The sequence below is a fragment of the Chionomys nivalis genome, chromosome 21 (assembly GCF_950005125.1).
Source record: "Chionomys nivalis chromosome 21, mChiNiv1.1, whole genome shotgun sequence".
Taxonomy (NCBI): Eukaryota; Metazoa; Chordata; class Mammalia; order Rodentia; family Cricetidae; genus Chionomys; species Chionomys nivalis.
In genome coordinates, this window is record NC_080106.1 from 4,845,642 (window position 1) to 4,861,720 (window position 16,079).

Consider the following 16,079-nt stretch of genomic DNA (forward strand, 5'->3'; position numbering starts at 1 on the left):
GCTGAGAAACACACATGGTCAGTTTACGACAGGCTAAGCAAAGCGTTCCTGAAGCTCTTGACGGAGAGGCCGAGGTGTGACAGCTAGGTACAGAGGAGAGCCCTGTCCCCGAGCAGCACTAAGAGAGGACCTAGGCAGAGGGTACTTTATTTACCCCATAGATACAGGCTACTGGCTTCTCTGCCTGTCTCCTTCAGATTATACCCACAGCTTGCAGGTGTGTGTGTAGCCGACTCCCTCCTCCCTGAACAAACAGGGAAGCAGGTGAACAATGCGGCGTGTTAGCCACAGGAAAAGTCCAGAGAGCACCTTAGGACGGCTGTAGAACCCATGGTGCACACCGTGAGAAATCGTGTGTTAGCGTCTGGCATGTCCTCTCTGGCCTACGCTGCAGTTCGGGACTCTGCACGGGTATAGATGGGTGTAGCCTAAGTTCTCAGACAGAACTGCTCCTGAGTTTGGAGTTGGGACTACATGGTCCCAAAAGGACAGGTGGAGTGTGTTCCTGTGACCAAGGTCCATCCTGGCAGAAGAGCTACTGTGTCCCTCAAGTCTCGGTTTTCCTCTCCCTCTTCCGACACCACCATGGCAGCTTGTCTGTTTTACCCTGTGGATGTGGCCAGTCCAGTCAGACCATCCAATGCTTGTGCCAGGCCGCATGGGGAGGGAGTCCCTGGCCTCTGCGCAGAACAGGAAATGCTAAGGTAAGAAGATTAACTCCCAGTCCAAAAGGCCCTGCTCCCAGAGGGAGGTGGAGTCTCATCACTGTGACAGACACCGGACAAACACAACTGAGAGGTGGGGCAGTGAGGCAGGAGGAGCAAGGACAGCTGGTCCCTTCCAGTTAGGACACACAGGGACCGGGTCTGGAGTTCAGCTGGTCCCTTCCAGTTAGGACACACAGGGACCGAGTCTGGAGTTCAGCTCACTTTCTCAGCCCACGGGACGCTGCTGCCCACTTTTAGGTGGGTCTTCCCACATCTATTTACCCAACCCAGAGGCTTTCCTCACAGGTTGCTTGGCTGATGCTAAATCCCATCAGACTGACAAGATGAAGCTCACAGGAGTAGATGACAACAGAGGTGAACTGATACCCAGGCTGAGAGTGTCCCTCAGGGAGCAGAAATCAGGAGTTCACGAAGGCCACCCTCCCCTACAGCAGCGTGGGCTCTTCCAGAGTGTATCTAGTGCCCCACTCCATCATGGGAATCCCTGACGAGGCCATCATGGAGCTCGCACAAGGCTCAAAGGTGCCAGGGCCACGGAGACTGCCTCAGATGTTCAGGCTGTCCCATGTGACTGGGGTCCCCACGTCACCTCCTCCTCCTCCTGGTCAGTGCACCACACCAGGACTGTGGGCTGGCACAGTAGACGACACCCCACAGCTATTCGCTTTAGCGGAGGAGCCTGACGACATTCTGCTAGTTGACCTGGTACCAGTGCCTGGTGGGGGACAGCACAACTGAGCTCTGCCTTGTGACAGGCTATGAAGCTGCAGAGGAGCTGCTCACAGACCTGTAGCCCTCAGCACGAGCAGTTCTCCCAGCTTTGCCAGCTACCTCCAATCCCACCCCAGTGCCTTGTGGGTTGCAGCATGGGACGTACAGCATGGGGTCCTCCAGTTGGAGCCACAGGCCCTCAGAGCGGAGGCAACAACACTGACTTTGAACTGCTGCAGAGCAGAATCATTTCTACACAGGCTGAGACATGAATGCATGCTCTTTGGTTGCACATGAAGGAGACGGTGGGCTGCAGGTAGGCCCCTGAATGATAGACAGGCCTCGTCCTTACAGGCCGCTTTTATACCGGGAAGCAGTGAACTACATCGGGGATGGGATTTTAGTGCATATGTTGGGAGCTAGAAAAATGGATCACTTTAACTTTAAACCTGACTGAATTGAAACTGAGTCTCAACAGGGAAACTAAGGAAAAATAACACGGGGGCTGTTTTGGAGGAGCCAGACACAAGTCTAAAAGTGTTAGCTGTGGTCTGATCCTCCTGCTCTCAAGTGCAGAAACATGGCAGGGGGGCTGGAATGCAATGGTCTGGAGTCAGCCAATAGGGTAAGAGATTAGGCCCCAGGGCCCACTATGGACCTCTGCCTGGCTGGGCTGAGGCCGGTGTGCATGTGTGACCACACGGACTGGCTATTGAGTTTGGAGTATTTATTCTGCTTCCAAATCCCACCTGTCAGTCATCTCAGTGACAGGCGTGGGCTACCTTTCTGTAGAAGGGAAATAGCAATACTGGAGTTGGGTTGGGGACAGTGTTCTCTCCTTTCTAGGATCAAGGGACAGCCTTCAGGGAACGAGGGTAGGCAGGGGTCCTTTGGGTATGGAAGAATGTGAGTTCGAGGCACAGCTATGACCTCTAGTGACTACCTAGAGACAGCACAGCTCCTCAGTAGAAGTCCATTCCATGCACCTACAACAGCCACCAAGCAGACAGGGCTGACTGGTCTCTGTGTGGGACAGAATTCCGTGCTAGAAGATCTCACAGACAGGACCCTTCTAACTGCCGAAGGGAATTGTGTCTCTGAAGACTGGCATGATGAAGGGGCCACCTGGACTGAATTCATAACTTACACATTTGCAGAAGACACTTCCTTTATTTAGGAAATGAATCTTTGCAGTCAGCTCTGGCTCCTGGCAGAGGAGCAGACGGCAAGATCAGAAGTGCTATTCTTAAGTGCTAAGGTGAGATGGCCATCGTGTAGCCTCTGAGGAGGCGCAGGACTGGCAGTGTCTCCTGAGCTGGAGACGGTGTTTCTACACTGTGCTGCTGCCCTGCTGCCCAGTGCCTCATCTGCAGGGCAGTACAGCCACACTTGGATATTTACTTCAATCCTACTATAGAAACCAGCTTGTCTACATTAAGATTTACAATAAAAATAAAACAATTTGTTCAGTAAACTATAGTAAAAAGCTTGAAATGTCATAAAAACTATCTTCCATACAATGGAAAGGTTGGTTCTTTCTGGGTGAAAGATGGCCCACATATACTGGGCAGGGGTGCAGGCTGTGGCTGGGTGACTCAGGGGACAAGGGTCGCTTTCTTCCCCGCTCCAGGTCCTGCCAGGATGCCTAGGGCTGTTCTGTAGTCGCCTGGTCCCTGGCAGCAAACACAAGCTCTGCGAGGGCTGGGAAGCTCTTGATGTCATTGGTCTGCAAGCCCATCTTCTGTATCTGCAAAGGTCATAAGAATCAACTGTCACCGTGACGAGATCTGACTGGGAAAAGAGGTCCCCAGTAAAACCAGGACAACCCGATTTGCCCTGCCCTCATTAAGGTAGAAAGAGTCCCCAAAGGAAGGAGGGCACATCTTCTGTTAGAACAAAGGACTGGCTCATTGCAGAACTGTATGTTTTGGGTCAAGTGCTTCTCATTCTAAGAAGCTAACATGTCTGAATCTCAGCCCACCACACTAGTCTCTGGCTGGGGTGACAGTCTCTTCTGTGGGCTTATAGAAAATGCTAGCGGAAAAAAGCCCTTGTGCAGAGAATAAAAAAGAAAATGATTCTTTACTGGAGAGTTTTGCTCTCCTGTTTCTCAGCACCCTTCTCAGGGTGTGCTGGGAGGACGGCACGCAGCACTGCAACAGCAGCAGAGACCCACAGCCTCCCTTCCGTCTGCTTCCCACTCTGCCCACATCTGTAGCAAGCTCTCCTGCCTGTGAGAAGACTGTAGGTTCCTTATGAAATAAACAAGACAGCTGCTGTTTTCAGGCTGTCTGTCTCTCTTTTTTGAGATAGTCTCCCAATCCAACTCATGGCAATCCTCCTGCCTAAGCATCCTGAATGCTGGGATAACAAGCTATGTGTAAACCAAACTGGAAAGATAGCAGTTTCCTACATGTGTAAATTTGGTGGCAGAAGGCTATCACTGCACACCCTCGTGGGAGGTCTACACGCTGCCATCAGCCATCCACCATGACTTGACGATCACATGGCAAGAGGCTGCAGGCCCCCAGCCACTGGCTCGGGACTCTGGGCAGCAAGGGCAGGTACGCTGACAGCTGGAGGGGATACTCTGGGTCCCTCTACCTTTTCTCTCTTCCACTTCCTGGCACGCATCCTCCTTCTCAGCAAGCTGGGCCTGCCTTTTTCTATCATTAGCCCTAGGGAGGTGACACCCAGCCTTGGCCACAGTCAGGCCCTCAGAGCCAGGCTTAAGTTGCTGGTACCTGTTCTCCCAGGAATTCCACATCGAGAGCCAGCTGCAGTCGGATCTTGTCGTCATCACTCATGCCACCGCTAGAGCTGACAGGGCTGGTGGCTGGGGCTCTCCTGGCTTGTTTGAGGCGCTTCAGGCTCTCCTCCATCTTCTTCACTGAGTTCAGCACATCAGACACAGTCTCAAAGTACCTCGGGCACAAGACAGTAACGAACCCTGACCTCCCGTGTACAGATAAATAAAAACACTAGTTCTAAACACAAGCAATGGAGGGAGGTCCTTCCCAGGTGGAGGATCCTCTGCAGCACATCCCAACACCAATCAGTCCATCTGCCTCTTAAAGTACAAACGCAGCTCGGGACTTTCAATGAGGCTCACTTACCCTCACGCTCTCACTATAACATTAACATCAGTCTCTTTCTCGCCTGGTTACCAAACTGGCTGTCTGGCACGGGGACTTTATTTGCCTACAAAACCACAGGATTAGGCACTGTTGGCTCTAAACTGACCCACAAGGTGGGGGTCGGAGCCTGAACTTGAAAAAAGAAAAAACCAAGCCTTTACTGTAAAATGTTGATTAATAATTAAATCAATAGTAAAATAAAGCGATATACTTCCTCCCTCTTTTGTGGTGCTGGGATAGACCTCAGGGCCGTAAGAATGCTAGGCAAATACTCCACCAAAGGACCAAGAAGTGGTTCCACTAGCCCCGAGGTAGCTAGACAGAGATTCAGTTAACTGGTCCTGCCTGGGGCCCTCTGCTGTGATCACAGGCTACACACACTTCCTCTTCTCACCAGAGCCATCCCCATCTAGTGGAACCATCAGGAGGGACAGCTGAGCATGGAGGACAGAAGTGGTGCCCTTGGAGTTCAGGGTTGGGGACTCACAGAACCGAGGTCAGCCTGACTGTACTGCTGGTGGGAGAGGGTGGGTGAGGGAGAGACTGGACCAAGTGACTGTTACACCTTGCCCACTGACAGGTCCGTGATTGCTTGCTGCTATGTGGGTGAGGAAGGCATGCCATGGCCATGCCCAGGGTGCAGATAGGCACCTCTCCAGCAGCCAGCAGCTTACCTGTGTGTGCTCTCAGACAGAGCTTCCTGCACCCAGTGCTTCATCATTGCTGGCTTCACCTTGTGCCCATGTCCGTGCTGTAGCTGGTAGAATGGCTTCAGTGCGCTCTCCACATAAGAAGAGGCTGTGCTGGGGACCTCCTGCAGCGCCATTGTCAATAGGGGTTAAGGACAGAAGGAAACAAAGTCATTATCATCAGTGTTCAGTTCATCCCTCACAGAAAGTAACCAGAGGACCACAGAAATCACCTGGGGACAGCAGTGTGTCAAGAGGAAGCTCCCCTCCCCAGATTTTCCCTCTTCTCCGGGGTCAGGCTTGCTTCTGAGGCAGGATGCACAGGGCCGAGTCCTGACTCCTCCCACTAGGAGAGGCCCAGGGGACTCGGTTCCTTGCTCTACAGGTGACGACTGATGTGCTGTGCACACTTAAACACACACCATGATGCCCATAGAACAGAAGGAAACGGAAGACCCCTAGCAATGTGCTCAAGCCCTCCCCCAGGCAAGTGGGGGCTTCAGGTCCAACAACAAACAATACAACAAGATACTTTTGTTCCAAGTGATAATTCTACTGCACAACTAAATCTACTTTGTTGTTTTTTGAGCCAGAGTCTGACTTTGCAGTTCAGGATGGAATCAAACTTGTGATCCTCCTCTCAGCCTCCCAAGGACTGGGATTACAGGGTGCAAATTGCAGGGCTTTTTCAGTCCCAATGTTAGCATGAAAAGGGAAGCTGGACACGGTGGCTCACGGGTGTGATCACAAGCATCCATGAGTCTGGGGTGACCTCAGCTACAGAATGAATTCCAAGCTAGTCTGCTACAGACTTAGGTCCTGTTCTTACACGACGGCATCGGTGACGACAATAACCATGACAATAATGACGATGACAATGACGACAGCAATGATAACAGGAGAAAGGAACCCAGTCAGACAAATTGTGGTCAATGCAAGTCCAGCAACAGGAATCATTTCTTGCACCCAAAAATTCTTGCAACAAATGGGAAGAGTAATGCTAACAGGAGACAGGCCCCTGCCTAGCATGTAAACAAAAGGAAGGCCGCAGGCCACTGTTATAATTCCCGAGTTTGGGGCATTAAATAAACTGAAAGGCACTAAGTCTAAACCTTAACCACAACTATGGAAGACAACCAGAGGGAACACCAGTCATGTGAGAGCAAGAACGAGTGAGAACGCATGAAGACGAGGTTCAGGTGGGAAAAGGACCTTCCCTCAGATGGCTCTTCGGCAGCACCTAAGAAAAGTCTCTGACACCAGCCAGCATGCGCCTCTCTTCTGTCTGATAAACACCACTTGCCTTTTCCTTCTTGGTGCTGGGGTGGACCCAGGATCTTGCGCATGCTAGTAAATACTATATACCACTGAACTCCACCTAGCCCCGAGGATACACTAAAATAATCTTTTTCTATTGAGTTCTTAATTTATTATAGGTGGAAGTGTTTGTGTCAGGGCACACATGTGGAGGTCAGAGGACAGCTTGTATGAGTCAGGTGTCTTCTTCCAGCAGGGAGGACCCAGGGATGGAATTCAGGACTGTCAGTTTGGCAGCAAGCCCCCTTACCCCCTGAGCTATCTATCTCAATGGCCCCTAACATATTCTTAATGTCATTCTTTCTATTGTTTTCACTGAAAGAACAAGGAAAATCAGGTATTTCCAATAACAATTTGCACGAGTAAGATAAATTAAAAATTTTTGTGACTATATGAAGACAAAAATAAATTTTTATGTAAATAGGACTTAGAAATGTTAAATGGTTTCCTGGGACTGGAAAGAAGAATCAGCAGTTAAGAACACTTGTTGCTCTTGTAGAGGACCCAGGCTTGACTCTTAGCGCCCATGTGATGACTCACAACCATCTGTAACCCCAGTTCCAGGGGACCCAATAGGCAGGCACACAGCACACATACATATCAAGTAAAATAAATCTAAAATAAACATTTTAATTGCTTTCTTTTTTAAAGAAAATACTTTTCCAGCCAGCTGTGATACTGCAGGCCTTTAACGCCAGGACTAAAATGCAGAGGCAAACCGATCTCCGTGGAGCTGAGGCCACCCTGGTTTATGCAGTGAGTTACAAGCCAGTCAAGACTCACACACACAAAAGGACTTTTCCTTAAGACCCAAAGTGCACAGTGTGGGTTGTGCTGGCAGCTGGCTCCTGATCCTTCCGAGTCCCTTAACTCAGGCCACCCTAAGACCTGCCTGTGGCCCACATCTCCCTGGCCCCACAGCACAAAGCTCTCTCCAGAAGTGACACTGACCTTGTTAGTTCTGCGGTAAAGTCTGGGGACCTCCAGGGCACTCTTCAGATAACTGAAGCAAGACTCACTCAGGTCCTGGACAATCCTGCTGCTCAGAGCTGGCACGTGGGCAGACAAGGAACTCTGAGAGTCTTCCAAGGCCGCTGTGGACACAGGGCAGCTGGATTGAGTCACTGGTCCAGCCTAGGGTAAGCTCCATTAAAATGTGACCATGGCATTTAGAGTGCACTAATAAATCATGTCGATGTATAAAACAAGGACTTCATTTACAGAAGCTCAAGAACTAAGAATTTACGAATGGAGTCCAGATGTTAGTTTAAACATTCTCTGCAGTCTATATAGCATTTTACTTTGTTATTTCTTACTCAAAGAATCTGAGTCTGAATTAATTTTTTTTACCTGAGATAGATGAAAAATTCTTAAAGCCGATCATTTCAAGTTTTGGCTTGACTATCTTCAGGAGTTCTGGAAGCTGAAACACACATTTTGGACCCTAGATTCTTCTTTCAAGCAGAACAAGCAGCTTTTCACCCACAAACTCTGATGTGATTAACCAGTGCTGAAACCTAAGCCAGAACTTGTAGGTCAAAGCTCCCATCCAGGGGGAGTCGCGCTCTGAGTACAGGAGCGCACAGCACGGGGCCACTGAAGGCAAAGGCAAACCAGAAACTCATTTCTCATTCTACAGCTCTCCACGACACCAAAACTGCTCATAATAAATAGACCATGTGTCCTCAGAAAAGACAACACACTTATTCAATCACTCAGAATATAAACTGTAGAAAGTAAAATCTACCTGAGGGCAAAATCTCTACGTGTGTCCCATAAAATTCTCTGAATGCTGAGAGCTAAACATGCAGTCGACAAAGAAAACAGACGGGGACCTTTCAATGTATCAACTCTCAAATATTTGGGGCAGTAAACTACAAACTAAAGCCAGTTCACCACAGGCCATGACCCAGCAGAGCTGAGCTGAAGACAGAAAAGTGGAGCCTGACGGTGCTGAGTGGTCAGGCTACTCACCAGGAAGCAAAGATAAGACATTCAGAGGCTGACTGTGGAGAGGACAAGTAGGGAAATGTCCACTAGGGCAGGTGCCCTTGCTGGGTGCCCGTGATCCCACAGCTTACAGACCCATGCATCTGCCAGTGTAGTGAAGCTCACCCATTCCTGAAGCCTGTCCAGGTCTGAGACCACATACAGCAGCTGAGTGCTGGAAATGGACGCTGTCTGAGCTTCTGAAGGATGGTTTCCTTGGTCTTCAGAAGGGTCTCTGCTGCCAGCCAAAGGTTTTCTAGTCTCCTTGGTGCTTTCATTAGAAATGGGCCTGCCAGAAAGCTGGGAAGAGATTTCAAGGCTCACTCGCTGACTGAGACCCAGGCATGTGTGCGTGCTCAGGATCTGCACACACACTAGCTATCTGCAGAGAGTGGTGCCCATCATCAAGAGAAGGAGAACATATCTGTCCCAGACAGGGGTTGGCCCTGCTCTCCTTAGAACTGCTGTTCTTGGCTGTCTCAGAAGACAGCCAGTGGGCAGGACAGTCTGAGGAAGTCTGTGAGCAGACGGGAGGGAGGAGAGAGAGAGGCCCTGACTTTCACAGAGCTCCCATCCCACCTAGCACCTCAGCTCAGAAATAAACCCTCACCACAGCCACAAACAAAAGCCATTTTGTCAAATTACAGAAGAACAGAGACTCAAGGTGCTTGACATTCCAGGTACACAGGGCAAAGGTCTGCAGCTCTAGACAGTGGGGTGTGCCTGGCACGGTACTGCCTTCTTTGTGGTGTGCTTCTCAAAGACTATCCCCATTTATAGATCCTGCACCACGAGGCCTGGCTTGTGTTCTGTCACTGAGTGTGTCCCTGAGATGGCTCTGAAAACTGAGGTCTGCAAGGACCTAAAGCTGGTGCTCAGTTCTTAGTAGTACCGACCTCCTAGGGACAAAGCTCTGGCCTTCACTGTGTGTGAAAAGTTAATATGTTTGACTGGCAGAAGACGATAGGGAGATCCTAAAATGGAGGGTAACTACTTTTATTTTGGTGATCATACGACTATTTAAAATTTAAACCTATTTACTTTTATTTTGAATATTTTAAATTTTATTTCCAAGGTGCTTTAGTCTGATTTTGAGAAACACACTTATTAGGTGGAACTTCCCAGGAACTACTCACAATCATGTGGCCAGGTACCCACAGCTGGACCTGACACCACGGGACACCTTGAATGTCCTACGGATGGGTGTTAGGCACATGCCACTCTAAGCTCCACCAGTGCTGACTGCAGAGGGGCTGCATGTTGCTAACCTCACTGACGAACACAGAGAACCGGGCCAGAATCTGCAGGGTGAGCCTCCACAGACGGTGCGCTAACAAAGGCAGGAACATCTCATCCGACCAGCATTTCTCCAGGCTGCTCCAGGTTCTGTGAGAAGCCAACAGGCAATACGGACTTCCATCTGAAGAAAAATCACGCCCCAGGGTATATCATTAGGTTAGAGCTGCCATCACATACAACTCAAAAGTAAAGCACAGGCCATGCTGTGGCCTCCTGGCCAGAGATGCTAGAACAGCACAAGATCACGTGTCTTTGGTGTGATGTGTTTGGTAACTCACCTGACACTGTTTCCCAGGCATGGAGTCAGTCAGCATCAAACACTGCACCGAACTATCTTTTAGTGGGTACTTTATACCACAGCAGCACACACACAATGGTATGTGGCAGCTTGCAGGCTTAAATTTCAGTTTTTACCCTGTCTTCCCCTACCTCAACATGGCTACTATCCTCACAGAGGAGGTCAATCCCTTATGACTATTTCCCCAGAGATGAACAGAAACAACTCCACAACCCAACAAGAGGTTTCAGGATAGACCTGGGTGTTGGAGCAGGCACTTCAACAGCAGAACCAGGACCCCGTATGACACAGAATTACTATGTATCTCAATGGCTCTCAAGAATGGGGTGTCATGAGTCTGCCATCTGCCCATAATCCCAGGAGGCCTAGGTTGTGCTACAACTGAGTCCTTCTCAGGAAGGGACAGGAGCATGCAACCCACGTGCACTCTTCACATGGCTGGGCTGGGCCTGGAAGGAAGGTGAAATGCCAAAGTCTACAGACAGCTGACTGAATCCACAGCATTCCACAGTGGATGTGTCCAACCTCAAGGGTGCTAGTCACAGAGTCTGTTGTGGACAGTGATCACACACAGGAGTACAGCTCTGACATGCCACATCCAGGATAGAAAAGGTCAATTTGGAACTTTGTAAAGCATCCCTTTTCATCATATCTCTAAAGCAAGAAATTCAATGAACCAAAAGGTTCTTTTCTTTCTGTTGCACAAAGAAAGAAGTTTCTGAGAATTCAGCCTGTGAGCAGAGCCCTTGCCCAGCATGCTATGGGGCCGTGAGTTCAACAGCATAGAAAAAAAGTCTTATTTTATTTAATAATAATAATAATAAAGATGTTAAGCCAGTGTCCTTACAGCACAACTTACTGTATGGCAAGAAAAGGCAGGAGCACTCCCAGGACCAGGGTTGAGCTGGCTCGTGAGCTCAGCTAACCCCTTTAGGGACACCTGTTGTTTCCATTCTAAGGTTACCTGGGGCGTCTTCCAGCCCATCTGTGAAAGATGCTTCTAAGGATCCTGCCACTTCTCTAAACCTGGGAAAGAAGAACACGGATTAGTGTTGCCGGTTCTGCAAATGCTTCCCTTACCTAGCCTCCTTTCTTGCCCACTGACACCCGATATTCTCAAGGATGTCCAAGACACCTTTTTTCTTTTTACTGTGTAAGAAACAAACTCCTCGACTAAGCCACTATTCTGTCGGTTCTCTGCTATTTGCAGCTAGTCTCAAATACACATCATCCAAGCCTTACTAAGAGGATCCCTTAAGTTCCACTTTGTAGTAACACTTCAAGGCCACACAGTGCTATTTCTAAACCCCTCTATCAGCAACACCACTGTGAAGAAACGTCCCAAAGTAAGACACAGGAAAGCTGGCTTTGCACCCATGTTCATCACTTAAGGGAGATTTCCAAGGTCCCAGTCAACCCTGGGCTCACTGAACATGCCCTTCTGGCTCCGGTGACCTTCCCGCTGTTCCCTACATCCTGATGACAGTCAGTCTCTAGCGTCCAAACACCCATCAGTTCTGGATTTCACTGACGGAGACGGTGTTTTCCTGACTGCGGAATGAAGCTGTCCTACGGCTTTGACAACTGCCTGCTTCCATGGACACGGTTTCCCAACACACATTTCCTCTGCACATTCATGTTCTTGCTAACTCCCTACTGACAGGGAACTCTGACTTATGCTCAAGACGGGCTCATCCAAGTGACACTTTTAGAGTCACTCCGTGGAAACGAGCTGTGCAGGTGCCTACAACAGGCCGGCCTTGGCAACACAGAGAAAAGTCACAGAGCAGAGAGAGAAGTGGAGAAGCGGCCCCCAAGGCAAGGCCCAGAGAAAGGGCTGCGGGTGGTAGCAGTATACACCAGCCCTAGAACTCTGCCAGAGCCCCACAGCATCTTTCAAAATCTACATAAAACACAGGAAAGGAGCCAGGTCTAGGGCCTGCCTCCACTGTCCACATGGAAAGCTGAATCTATCTAAGAGGCCAAGGTAAGGATGTGCATGGCTGGGGTAGCCAGTGGGATAGAAGACAGCACCAAACACAGCATGGTATTAGACAGGAAAACAGGCTGTTTAACAACCTGGGTAAAGGTATGGGGCCCCAAGTTATGTGAACACTTATGAGAATTCACAGGAGCGATGGAAAGTGCCCCCTGACAGCGAGCACTCCACAGGGCAGCGGTACATCTGCTGGTCAGCCAAGAAACACAGCTCTGAAAGAAAGGCCCAAGACAGCAGGCATAACTGCCTGAGGGAGGCCAGTGCCTTGCAAAGCTGCTGACTGCCGTGGTCCATGGTGAACCCTGAGCAGCCATGTACGGCCTTTAGATGCACTCGAATGTCACTGCCCAAGGGATCTCAGTAGGAGAGGAAAGATATCTAGACTCTAACATTTGGGTTTGGGGGAGACTCCGCCTCCACTCCTCCCTGAGCATCATAATCTACAGGAAGAGCATTCTTACAACATGACACCTGGGGCAGCCTGGAGTGGAGGGTGATGTCTTCTCTCTGCTCAAAGGATCACAGCATGAGGCATAGAAAACCCGTGGACATGCAGCTCTGAGAACAGGGAATAGGGAGACAGGGTGAAGATACCTAAGCCTTTATATCATGATTCCACGTCATAGAAGGAACTACAAATCATACACTCACAAGAATGTTCTGGGAGCACGTTCCAGCACTCTTCTATACATCTGAGCTGTCTGGGTCACGGGTGCCTTACCTGCTCTACTGAAGCTCATGGAACAACTGCATCAGCACAGACCCTGCGTCTCACTTTAGCAACCCTGCATTTCTTTCTGAGGAAGAGACTGTGGGAAATGAAGAGCAAGCTCAGGGCCTGGGTGACAAGGAACACCTGGCTCAGGGCATCGTAATTTTGCTGTTCAACAATAACCAGGTGCGCGGCTCTCACAATTAGGGGAGCTGATTCTTGTTTCTAGTCAGCAATTCTCTTCAGAGCTCGACAGCACAGTCTGTGAAGCACCTGGCCACCCGAACAAGAAAGCCTATGCGCTTCACCGAACACTCCACTCACAAGCTCCAGCAATGCTAGTCTGGGCAGGACCTGCCCCACCTGCCTCAGGAGACGCAGAAATGGCAGCCCTTCTGTTTGCTTCTTGGGGCAACAAGCTGCTGAGGACTTGTCTGAATTTCTCAGCATTCTACAGACTTGCTTATTGATACAGAAGACAGATCATGAGATCTGGAAGGAAAGTCTCACTGTCTTCCAGGTCAGGGAACAAAGGCCACAAAGGTCAGAGAGGAGAGAAAATAACCACCTGCTATTCAGACACTGAGCCAAGCATAGGCCCAGGACTGGGGCAGATGGTGACTGGAAAGGACAGAGTGACCGCCATCCAGCACCTTCAGCGCTCTTCATCACAAAACCAGAGGGACTGTGGCAACAAAGCCAGGCCTGGAGTCCAGCTTCCCCCAAGTCCAGTTTCTCTTCTACAACCAGAAAAGCATGCTTTCTTGGTAGCTGAGCATCAATGACATATGGACATCTTCACTTTAATTCTCCCACCTCAGAGAACTACTGACTGGAGTACTATCCCCTCCCAAAACACTTAAAAGCCTTAATAATAATTTTAAAATATTAGTTAACTAGCAAATGCTAGTCAGCTGAGTGTGATAGGCACCTATAACCCCAGGAATTGGGAGGCTGAGGCTAGAGGATCATGATTTTAAGGCCAGCCCAAGCCACATAGCAAGTCTATGCCTCAAACATGAAAAAAAAAAAAAAAAAAAAAAGACTATTTCCAAGGGCAGGGTGTGGCGCAGCGACCGACCTCAGCTGAAAGTAAACAGGTAGGTTCCACTTATTGCTGAAGCTGTGATAGGCAGGGTGTGCTCGGAGTCGCTTCACACTGGCCTGGGATCCACACTGCCGTTCAAACCTCTGTACAAAATCCATGCTCACAGTGTATTTCTAGAACAAGAAGAAATGGTGGGATTTTCTCTGTCAGCACGCTAGACAGAGTCAGCAGCATATGCTTACAACCACAAGCAAGACAGTAAAGCTCAACACGAATCAGGCTAGCGCTACTGACCTTAGGCAGCTTGCCTCCTAACTTCCCACCCCATGAGAGTTCAGCCATGCCCAGCGTGGCTCTGTGATAGTCCCCAGGACTCGTAGGGAAAAGCCCGCATGAAGCCCAGGTGTCACACTACAAGCCGAGGGCTTTTTAAATGACGCACTCCGCTTCCAGGGCAGCCCTGACCTCCGCATGGGATCACAGACAGGAGATTAAGCAGCACCTCTCCGCACTCCACAGGCTGAAGTCATTTAAAAGGAAATGAGGAAGAGCCTCCATCAGACGAGACATGGTATCAGCCCGTGGATGCACGGTGACAGAGCGCTGACGGACAACACTGAATGACGTGGGCCATCAGCAATGGCTTAAGCTCACAACTGTCTAACAAGGGAATCATGACAACCATTCCTCCTCCCACAGACACAGCTAGGAACACAGAAAGACACTTGCCTTATGTGGGGTCTCCTTCCCTTAAGCCCCAGGCTCCCTGAAAATCTTGCTGGACTTTGAGCTCTTTCTCAGTTAGAAATGGCTCAACGCTCTGTCACTAAATCCCTAAACTTAAAAGTTCATGCAGATAAGGATCTCACTGTAGTCAAAGCCACAGGTCTTACATTTCTTTCGCTAGTTTGGGGCAACTCTTACCCTCTGGGGTAGTCTAGGTGTAAGGAGCCAAGACAAAGGGGATTGCACCATCTCTGAAAACAGGGCAGACTGAAAGGGTACAAAGGCCCACCCGCTCAGAAGTGTGGCACAGGCTTCAAGCTGGAGGCATTTCTTGAAAGAAGCAAGAGACCCACAGAAACTGCGGCCACCAATACTGGGCCTGAGGGCCTGCTCGGTCCTGGTCTAGAATTCTGGAGTTCAGGTTCTCTCAGAAAGGCTCCCTTCTAAGCCTAAACCTCTGCCAAGTCACCTACGGTCCATATGAGTCTTGAAAGAACACAGCAAAATAGAAAGCCCCCCAATAAGCTAGAGAGTCCATATGGCTCTTTCACCCCACGCATGGTATCTAATCTAAAAAACACAATAGCTTTTAAAATCATAAAACCTGGTTACAGCCTGATGAAAACACAAGTTACCACATTACCCAACACTCCAAGTGCAGGACAGCAGCACAGTAGGCTGCTCTGGCACAGGAAGCTCCAGACTCGTCTGAACGGAAGCCTCTAGACAGCTGAGAGTACTAACGGATTAAACAGGAGGTCAAGAAAAGCAAGCAGGACTAGAAATGACGATGATGGTGATTAACACTGAGCACTGAACTCAGGCAGTTCTCACAGAGACCCTGGGGAAGGAAAGATGACAGCTCAAGAGACGGCACACATTACACTGCAGAGTGAACGGAAATGCTTTTCCTCAGTGCAGGAAACCACGAAGTCCAGTATCCCAAGATGTTCACAAGGCACCAGAGTCAGACCCTAACAGCAACCGGAGAAGACAGGTAAACTGACTGTTTCTAGGCCAAAGAGCTCCATCTCTAGCAAACTACCTTCCCCAAAGAAAAGCTGGGTCATCATCTGCAGACAAATGTAAACTGAGCGCTTATTGTAAAGACAAAAAGTGTGCAATCAATGAGGCTTACTATAAAGCCTGCCAAGGGACAAGATGCAGGAAGAAGGAACGTGCTACCATCTTCGGTAAGCAACAGTTGATGGAGGAGAGGATACACCTGGAGTCGTTCATGGAATGATGACTGTGAACACCAGGAAACACCGAATTTTAAACATATCAAACTGGAAGAGCCAGGAAGCAGCATGTCCAATTGGGGAAGAGGCCACAGAGCATGAATTCACCTAGAATTCTGTTAAGTGAAAAGGGGAGAACACACATGCTTCTTGTGACTTCAACAGCACAGAAACAAAAGAGTGGA

The 16,079-nt window shown here is 49.4% G+C and overlaps 1 protein-coding gene across 2 annotated transcripts in view; it reads right to left on the reverse strand.

Annotated features, from left to right (window-relative positions):
• Positions 1–2,200: 2,200 nt before the first annotated feature.
• The window catches only part of Cog2 (component of oligomeric golgi complex 2), a 31,091-nt gene continuing 17,212 nt past the window's right edge, over positions 2,201–16,079 (reverse strand). The window contains exons 10-18 of one of the 2 annotated variants that reach the window (XM_057754235.1): positions 13,961–14,100; positions 11,133–11,194; positions 9,840–9,991; positions 8,698–8,871; positions 7,933–8,005; positions 7,534–7,676; positions 5,251–5,390; positions 4,184–4,364; positions 2,201–3,186 (exon numbers count right to left, since the gene is read on the reverse strand). In XM_057754235.1, the coding sequence (XP_057610218.1) occupies positions 3,085–3,186; positions 4,184–4,364; positions 5,251–5,390; positions 7,534–7,676; positions 7,933–8,005; positions 8,698–8,871; positions 9,840–9,991; positions 11,133–11,194; positions 13,961–14,100 (1,167 nt within the window). In that variant the 3' untranslated portion in view covers positions 2,201–3,084. Of the gene's footprint in view, positions 3,187–4,183; positions 4,641–5,250; positions 5,391–7,533; positions 7,677–7,932; positions 8,006–8,697; positions 8,872–9,839; positions 9,992–11,132; positions 11,195–13,960; positions 14,101–16,079 lie in introns of those variants that run through there. The other variant, XM_057754236.1, reaches the window with a different exon arrangement.